The sequence below is a fragment of the Xiphophorus couchianus genome, chromosome 1 (assembly GCF_001444195.1).
Source record: "Xiphophorus couchianus chromosome 1, X_couchianus-1.0, whole genome shotgun sequence".
NCBI classification, from domain to species: domain Eukaryota; kingdom Metazoa; phylum Chordata; class Actinopteri; order Cyprinodontiformes; family Poeciliidae; genus Xiphophorus; species Xiphophorus couchianus.
Window position 1 is genome coordinate 5,576,201 of NC_040228.1, and position 9,595 is coordinate 5,585,795.

Genomic DNA, 9,595 nt, shown 5'->3' on the forward strand with positions numbered 1-9,595 from the left:
CAAAGTCACTGCTTCTACACAGCCAGTAACATCAGAACTGATAAAAGTAGGTTGATCTCTCCACAACAACAAAAGGTCACAGGTACAAGACAGAAGCTCTTCACAAATGCCAGTTCATCTAATATTTTACAGAACTTGTTTGTGTGAGTGTTAAAGTATGTATATTATATAGTTATTTTTAAGGTTAGAAGATACTGTACACAGGACAAAATGAATTTCTGAATTACATCTCCGTCCAGTTGATGGCGGTAATACACCACGTATGTTAAACTGCCAGAAAAAACTACAGAAGAAGAAGGAGGAGGAAGAAGAGACCACCGGAAGTGTCAGCCGTTGGAGTCTACTACAACGTCAGGTGATTTCTTCTCGGGTTGACTAACAAACGCAACTGAAATATTTTGGGCGTGATACTTTTTGACGAGCTTCATGCTTACTTGGTGAAGAATGTCAGAGTTAAAAAGATGCGAAAAAGAAATGTTCCACTGAGTTGGTTCTCAGCGCTGATAGCTTACTTAGCTAAGCTATCCTCCGCGGTGGAGCCTGACAACTAAACTGAATGGAACACTTTCAGTTTACCTTCAGCTGAGGAAACTGAACCTTAAAGTTAATGCAGCTCCTCAGACTCATCGCTGCCTGTCGGAACTTGAGCTAACACCATAAATGTAGCTTCCTGAACGGAATCCGACACCTGAAATGAATGCAAGACTTTAAAGCGACCCGTAAGCACTCGGGGTCTCGTGTTGACACGCAGACTCGCATCTGGGCTTCCGTTGTTTGAACATAAAATGTGGCTGCAGCAGAGACTGAAGGGGCTACCGGGCTTGTTGTCGAGTAGCTGGGCGCGAAGGGTCCTCATCGGACTGCTCCTCTTCCTCATCTTCTACTGGTACCTGGGGGCAGAGCGCAGGTGGACGTTCCTGGGCGGTAAGGCTGTGCCCGGAGGCGCGGCGGGGGAGTGCCTCCAGAGTGAGATCCACAAGTGGAAGTCCATAGCGGATCGGGGAGAGGGGGTCTACAGCACGCACTCGGAGCCGCTGGACACGCCTTTCGTGACGGGGAACGGCCATGTTCTCATCGATGTGGACGCCAACAAGTTGTGGGTGGCCTCGTCTTCACAGCCGGGCTCAGCCCCGGTTCACCAAACCGAACACTCTCCGAGGGTCAACGTCCACCTTGTGGGGAGGCGAGCCGAGGCTGAAGCTAACTTGCTGGGGTACCGGAAGGGAGCAGTGCTCTCGGTCCGGTGCGCCTCGCCGGCCGCGGTGCAGTCCGCCCGGGACTGCGTGTCCATCCGAGAGGAGTTCATCGCCCACCGGAGCCGACCCAACGTGTACCTGCAACGAATCCACATCAGCAACCCCTCAGATCGGGTCGCTAACGTGGACATATCACCCGGCAGCCCAGGATCAAGGAGCAGGTTTTCCTCCAGCGTGGACACGCTTGACGACAGAGAGGTGGAGCTGTCCTCCGGGACGGTGCAGGTGGAGAACAGCCAGGTCGTGCTGGTGGTGGTGGTCACCAGAAAGCTGAAGAACAGGATCCAGGTCGCTGCAAAATCCGAGTACTCCGACAACATCCTGTCTGTGGTCTGGACCTCTGAGCCCATCGAGTCCTCGAAGCTGGAGGCGACCTTCAGCAGCCTCAGAGATGGCGCCAAAAAGGAGATGGAGGAGCTTCTGAGGGCTGACGTGAAGGAGCTGGTTCAGGAACACCAGCAGGCCTGGATGGACCTCTTTAGCTCAGGTAAGCAGCTCACTGATTCTTGTGTTTTTACTATTCTGAGCCAAACATCATCCAGATCTGTGCTAAACTGTCAGCCCATCACTCAATCCTTTATGCCTTCCTTCCAAGCTGCCTGAAGTTCTGAAAGGAGCTCGTGTTATGTATGTTTTAGACAAATGGTGCCATTTTTCTAGCACAATCAAGTAGAAGTGCACTGGTAACAGTTTTCTGGCTGATCACTGATCTTCACAAAGCCTGACCTGCCATACAAATATTTTTGTCTGAAATGTCGCTATATACAGAAAGAAAGTCCCTGAGTTGGCAACTGTGGGGTGGCAATTGTTAACTGTAGACATGCAGACATGACCTGGTGTGTGGGTCTGTCAGTCAAGCCTCTCTCACAGCAGAACAATAGAGGACAGTGGTCGATTTTTAGACCTTTGCTCAGGTGGATAAGATCGTCCTCACGTTTAAGTATCGTCCGATCACCGATCTCTGAAAATTAAGGCCAGTTCATCAGTGCACTCCTCAGGGCTTCCCCCAGAGACCTTGCTAAGTTCGGTGAGCTTAGCTCATCGTGGATTTTGTACTGAAAAATGTTACCTTGACAGGAATTGTAAAAACATTACTGGTTAACTATACTACTGGAAGACATTGTTAACAATGCTTAAACACAAAACTATAGTTTTAAAATCATCCATCCATCCATCCATCCATCCATTTTCTTACACCCTTGTCCCCTAGTGGGGTCGGGAGGTGCTGGTGTCTATCTCCAGCTAACGTTCCGGGTGAGAGGAGGGGTTACCCTGGACAGGTCGCCAGTCGCAGGGCGTTTTAAAATCAACAAGCCAAAAAACCCCCCAAAAAACTAGTAAACCAAATAAATTTTTTTTGTACATCTGTTAAATCTCAAATAAGGTAATAAGCCTCTGTTGTGCTAACATAAGCAGAATATCGACAAACATTTGCACACATTTGGAACGGAAACCCAGCTGCTGACCAGATGAAATTCTGTCTGTTGAATTCAGGTATTGAAATGAGAAAGATCACGGACTCCAACACGCCATCCAGCCGCACCGTGAACAACACCCTCTACTACATCCTGTCCTCCTCCACTGCGCCTCTGCTCAACCAGCGGCTGAGCGCGGAGGAGCGCGCGCACCTCGTATCCAGCCTCAACTACGCCGACCACTGCTTCAGCGGCCACGCCACCATGCACGCCGAGAACCTGTGGCCCGAGCGTGTGAGCAACACGGCTCAGATCTTGCAGCTGGTCACGCTGTGGACCCTAACCCTGCAGAAGAGGGGCTGCAAGGTGCTGGTTGCCGCCGGCGCCCACGGGGCCATGCAGGGCATGGTGCTCAGCTTCGGCGGCCTCCAGTTCACAGAGAACCACCTTCAGTTCCAGGCCGACCCGGACGTGCTGCACAACAGCTACGCCCTGCGGGGGATCCACTACAACCAGGATCTGATCAACCTGGCCGTGTTGCTGGACGGTGAGGGGAAGCCCTTCCTGCACCTGTCGGTGCGGCAGCAGGAGGCGGCAGTCAAGCTGTACGCCTGTGAGGCCGGCTGCCTCAACGAGCCCGTCGAGCTCACCTCCGAGGTCAAAGGCCACACGTTCCCCGTCATGGTGACCCAGCCCATCACGCCGCTGCTCTACATCTCCACCGACTTGCGCCACCTGCAGGACCTGCGCCACACGCTGCACCTCAAGGCCATTCTGGCTCACGAGGAGCACATGGCAAACAGATACCCCGGCCTGCCCTTTCTGTTCTGGTTCAGTGTGGCGTCGCTCATCACCCTGTTCCACCTCTTCCTGTTTAAACTCATCTACAACGAGTACTGTGGCCCCGGCGCCAAGCCTCTCTTCAGGAGCAAGGTATAAACGGCGCTGACAAAAGCCAGCTTCACTCTAATCTGCTCTCTTGTTTGTGTCCAGCGTGTCTTCTCTCTGCTCACTCTCTCTCTGGGGCTCTTGGTCTGAAATGAGTTTGTGTGAGTGAACACCAGAGCGGGCCGCCATAGCCTTAAACACTTTCCTTTTTCCCCCTCTGTTGAGAGGTGATTGGTCAGCGTTGGTTCTGGGTGGAAGGACTTGGTGCTCTGCAGCTGCAAACAATGAAACGATCCAAGCTGAAACCTTTTTTCTAAGATCGGCAACACGTCTGGCTTCCAGCATCTCGTTGGCACGCTTCCTGCTCTCTTCACGTCCGCCGTGGATTGGAAAGAAACGTTGGTTGCTGTGGAAGGACAACAAGGACAAGAAATCTTTTCCTTTTGTCGATATTTTGCTGTTCATCTCTGCCAGTTTGAGTTTGTTGGAAGAGGTGTTACATTTTTATTAAGGTAATCATCTGGTGGGTTTCTGAAAGTAAATAAGAACATCCAGAAGTCCTGGTCAACCCTAGTTTTTCTGTTCTTTTCTTCCCAGCAATCAGATGTTCTTGTAATGTTTTAAAGAGGTCCTCATTTGTAGTTCTCCACACTTTCTGAAGCAACACGTCAGAGGGAGGTTTTTCTTTTCTTAGAACTCCAAGCTCTAATTTTTACGTCCCCAAAGTATAGGATATTCAGACATGTTGAACAACTGGACTGCAAATATTGGAAAACAGCAGTAAAGTTGCCAGAGAAGCTTTTAGAATTATTGATCCAGACCAGTTCAAAAGATTACTAGAATGTCTGAGTGCTTGGATGGACTGGATCAGAATCCTCCATTACTGCAGATCTGTCTGTCATAGAAACCTGTAGCCTCATGTGGAAGAACAGCCAAGTCTTCACCTTATGCATAAATGGTGTAATGTAGTCAGTAGGAGGCGCTGTGGGCTAGATGACAAGTGTTGGTGATAAACCCAGAGAAATGAAATGACACCAGACCAGGTTGGGGTTCGGTTATCATCTTTAACTGGGCTGATTGGTTCCCATCTCCGTGCCAGAATCAGCTGATCAGTTCTATAATCCAGTACGGAGTTTTACTTTCACAAGTGTTTGTGAAAAGTGCAAATATACTTCACACAACCAGACACCTAAAACCTTATTGGTACCACGGAGTGTTGGGGCCAGAGTAAAAGATTTTTAAAAAATTACAACAAAGTCATAATATTAGTATTATAAAGATGCAACATTACCAGATGAAAGTCAAAAAAAGTTGTTTTTTAATGAGAAAAAAGCTTTGATAACTATTACGATCTAACGTGAGCAGCTCAGCAAGTCCCCGATACTTTCTTTAAAACTTACTCTGTTTGCAGAATTGTTTCAAAATCTTGCTGCCCTTAATAATTTAACTCTGATGTGTTAAAAGATTAAGTATCTCTTCATATGCTAAAGTATTACTTCACAAGTTGCTTAACAGTCCCCATTTTATTTTGTGATTATTTTTTGTGGAGAAATTCTCATAAAATGACCACTTCATTGTCCTACTATACAACCATATTCTGGTATTATTATTACTTTATTCTTGTATTGTCATGACTTTCTTGTCATATGACTTTTTGTAATACGACGTTCTTGAAGTGAAAAAGCATTCTTGGCCTGGCCCTAATACTCCATTATATGTTGGAAACACTACATATGAAATGTATTATCATTATTACAGCTAGATATAGTTTTTCAAGAACTATATTGATTGTCTTAATGCAGACAAATCAGTTTGTTCCCACACTTCTAAACTAGACACAAATGCCACACACACACACACACCATTGATGCTCAGTGTGATCAGTGAGCTACTCTGAGCGTAACTCCTTGCGGTCTGATGAGTCGGCGTGGTGACGCTGTGACTGTGATCAGGGATCAGAACCTGGTGCTCAGGAAGTCATCTGGAGGGACATCCTCAGAGAGGATTCTGGGATTCATCAGGAGGCAGGTTGGGGTCGACATGATGGAGCCCTTCACAGCTTTTTGTTTCCTCTCTGAGGAGGGTGTAGACCTCTGGCTGTCAGTTGCTGTTTCCAGCTGTGGTGCCAAGCAGCTGGGCGGACCTGCCGCACTCTTGAGACGGGCCGGACTCTGAATGCATGAACTGCTCTGTCTCTCTGCTTGGACTCTTTCTGCTCTATTTTTTTTCTGCCTTTTTCATAATGTTTTATATTGAATCATGATTAAATTAACAACAAACTTGTGGCTTTGGTTCTTTACTGCTCACATCTCCTCCTGCTCCTCCTCCTCCTCTTCTGCCATTCTGTCTGTGTCTAGTCAGGGGTGGGGGCAGACAGTTTCCGCCGTGCCTCACCTGTTCTAACACTCCGCTCTGACTCCACCAGGTCTCCAGCAAAAGGGAAGACGACAGCCGCGACTCCTCTGAGGTCGCTTAAGCGTAGCTTCAGCGCGGGTTTGCTGCCGCTACTGTTGTTGTGGACATATTGACATGGTGGGTGGGTGGTTTGCTGTTCGTTCCGATCCTAAAACCTCTGATCTCCAACTCGCCTACTGTGCTTTATGGAAGATAACATCCAGCATGGCGGAATATTGCTCAGAAATCAGCTGGGAAACCAAACCACAGGGCTGGAATTAGCAATAGCGTTCATAAAAATAATTTGTTTTACTCTGCATGAGTACATATACCGAAATTGTGTTTTAAAAAGAAAATCACAAGTTATGAGTTAGAATTGGATATGAAACCAGTCTTTTGTAGAAAAGTCTCTAGATTAAGCCTTTAAAAAAAAAAAGAAAAAGTCCTGATTGGTTCAGACATGGTGATGTGAGCCACCAGGTCAAACAGGAAGAGCTGAATCTATATTCCAGGCGATCCAGGTGGAAACCAGCAGTTTCAGCCTTCTGTTTACCTTTCACACATTTCATTAGAACCTGCAAAACTATTGCAGCATGCAATAGTTTTCACCATTTACTTCTGTAAACCTAGCGTCAGTGTGATAAGCAGGCATGTTTTCTAATGGCGTTGTGCAGAAAAAAATATTTAAAAACCAAGTTATCTTTCTGGTTTTAATATAACAAAAACATATGTTGGAGTAAATAATTTGATGCTGGTGGTAACAAAGTGCCTAAATATAAATTTAAATTAATTTTTTGTCCAGTTGGTATATGTTGATTATCATTTTTTTGTGTAAAACACTACAGACACGACAAAGGACTGTTAAGCAAAGGTAGGGAGGGCTGGATCAGGCATGCCTGTATGGAGGATTAAACAGGACAAAATTAATACTTTAAGTCGTTAAATAAATTCACCATAAAATAAATTCTTAATCAGATGTTTACATAAGCCATGAAATAATTAAAATACACACTTGTAATATCAGATAGTTAATCAGATGTATATTTATTTCAAGGTTCCTATTTCTGAGGCATGTTAATGAAACAATCTGTCAAATTCGCCTATCAACCAAGAAGCAGGGATAACGTCGATCTACTTAACTCCACTAGTTTCCACTAGAATGCTCGGCATTCTAGCAATCCTTCGACTTTATCCATCACTTAGTCTGGATGATCATCTGCTAATTGTATAATCTCTCCAACTCGCAGAAAAGCTCCTGAAAATTCTCCATTAGAGAAGCTGCCATGATTTTCAAAGAATCAAGCTAAACTAGTGGAGTACAAGTTGCCCCCTCTGATTTTGATATGCGAGTATGACCGATTAAAGTTATTAATTAGTATTATTTAATTAACTATCTCCATTGACATAAGTTTGACTTTTTTTTTTTACCCTCCATATGTATGATTGCGTACAGGGGACAGGGCTGATTAGACAGCAGAAGCATGAAATAGTGACAATTGTTCTGAAACATTTGGGCCCCACTTGGGGTCGGCTGGTCATAATTACGATGCAGCTTCATGTATTTATTCACAGCCAGTCCCAGTGTTGGTCTTTTCAACTAAAGTCTTCTGCAGAGGAGGGTCTGGGTTTTTCCTTTGGAGCTTTAACAGTTTACCCATTCAATGCCTTGCTAATTGTTCACAGGGAAACTGAACAGTTCTGCTAATAAAGTATTCAAGTAAATGAATGTAAAGCAGTGATATATCAGTACGATACAGGGCAGCGCGATTTTCTATATCAACACCTTTTTAAAATGAATGGCCTGAGTCATTTCTTGCCAAAAAGTGACTTAGGCCATTATTTTAGGAAGGCTATGATATACCAAGTCACATAGGGACTTGTGATAAATGAAGTGTTAATGTCGTTCTGCATTGGGGTCACTGCAGACATTGACCCTAGTAAAGGAGTCGTCTATCCAACTACTAGGAAAATAGTTTCTTATTTCCATCTCAATAACAATGTTTTATTTTTTTTAAAATTTGCTTTGAGTCAAAGTTTGTAGTTCTGGCTTCAAAACAACATAGTTGTAGATTTGTCCACCTTATGACCACTTTTCCATCCAAAACAGTTTGGTGCTGCATTTAACAATATCATCCAATCTGCCACTTCCAATACGTCTGAACACATCTTTACAATATGCATATTATGATAATGACCAACTTGGGACATAACGTTCAGGCCTAGTGTGAAACTACACGACAGCAGAAGCTGTCCCTAGAGTGACTAAGATTTCTCGAGAGAGAGAAAAAGTGAAAATCTGGCTCTGACAGAGAAAATGTGAAGAAATGGGACTGTGGTGAGTTCTGTGACTGAACTGAAACATGGCGTTCAGTTCAGTCAAGCTTCAAGCGGGACTCTGATGGAGAATCCCAGGCAAGACTGTTGGAGTCGGTGAACACGACTCCGTCCTTTGGTGGACTGGCAGCCACTGTGTTTAGCTTCTCATGCTAACAAAGTCCATCCTCTGATGGCACGTTAGATCGTATTTAGCCTTTTCCATCATTTTTTTTTTAACCTGAAGCATGTAACCTTTCTCCAGTTCACCATCTTTACTTCTCATTTTCAGCATTTCTCATAACATCTAACCAACATCAGCTTTGACAAGTCATGTCTGCCTGGTTTTTCTAGCTTTACTCGAGCTCTGGAGGTGTCTCTGAAAGTGTCGCTCAGGTTGCCTGATCCCTAGTCTGGATTTAAGCCCCAACATCAGACTCACTTAGGAACTGGACCCTGATGGACAGCTTCCTCACTGTATTTGGGAAATAGATTATTCTGGGAATGCAGGGTGTATTGAATCTTCTTTGGGCTTTTCCCCCTTCCAGACAGAACATTAAAACTGATTCCTCTGTTCACACATGGTAGTTCCACTTGGCTTCACTCTGATTTTTAGGTCCTTTTCCCTCGGTTTTCATTTTCCAGGTGATTTATTTTTGTTCCGTTTCTCTTTATGGGTTTGTTTATTGTTTCTTCTTTAATGTGAACTACTGAATATGTCTGAATGAAGAAATAAGTTAATTTATTGAACATTTGCAATAATCCCAATGCTTTGTACTTGAAGTCTTTGTGCTTATAAGTTTGATTTGGGTTTATTTTGGGGAGAATAAATCACTTATTAAAATGTGGCATTGTGTTGTCACTTTCTTCAAAATTCTTTAGCACAGAGTTTAATGTTCTGGTGACGGGACACCTCAGACAAAAAAAGTTAAAGGTAAAAAGTTCACGATGCAAAAAGAAGCAGCAGGAGGAGCAAGAGGGATCTTTAATAAATCATTAATAGGAACCTGAAAACTGAGTCATTTAGGTTCAAAACGCTCCTAAACCACAGACTAGAAACAGTGTTATTTTCTGTCAAACTGTTGGTATTTCTTATAGATTCAGCTGCAAAAATCCAAGTTATTTTTTGGCATGGGGGGGGGAATCTGCCAGCGGAACTAGTACTCAAGTAATTATTAATTTAAAATGGGCTTCTATATCTTGCTGAAAAGTTGCATGCAGGTTAATTTAGTCTTATTTCAGGTGTACTAAGATAAGTATCCAGAGTTCCTGTAGATAATCAAACTCCAAATATTCACCACCATTAAAATAAAAACAGTAAGTCAGGCG

At 44.5% G+C, this 9,595-nt stretch overlaps 1 protein-coding gene across 1 annotated transcript; it reads left to right on the top strand.

Annotated features, from left to right (window-relative positions):
• The first annotated feature begins 278 nt into the window (after nt 1–278).
• Nucleotides 279–9,115, top strand: kiaa2013 (KIAA2013 ortholog). Its single transcript, XM_028012972.1, has 3 exons — nt 279–1,743; nt 2,751–3,604; nt 5,985–9,115. The coding sequence occupies exons 1-3, from the start codon at nt 786–788 to the stop codon at nt 6,033–6,035; spliced, it is 1,863 nt and encodes a 620-aa protein (XP_027868773.1). The 5' UTR covers nt 279–785; the 3' UTR covers nt 6,036–9,115.
• The last annotated feature ends 480 nt before the right edge of the window (nt 9,116–9,595 follow it).

What these genes read in the sequence shown, in the direction of transcription:
- kiaa2013 (XM_028012972.1), top strand. Translation starts at nt 786, where the DNA reads ATGTGGCTGCAGCAGAGACTGAAGGGGCTACCGGGCTTGTTGTCGAGT. An exon ending in GATGGACCTCTTTAGCTCAG is followed by an intron (nt 1,744 to 2,750) that starts GTAAGCAGCTCA and finishes TGTTGAATTCAG; the next exon opens with GTATTGAAATGAGAAAGATC. An exon ending in AGCCTCTCTTCAGGAGCAAG is followed by an intron (nt 3,605 to 5,984) that starts GTATAAACGGCG and finishes TGACTCCACCAG; the next exon opens with GTCTCCAGCAAAAGGGAAGA.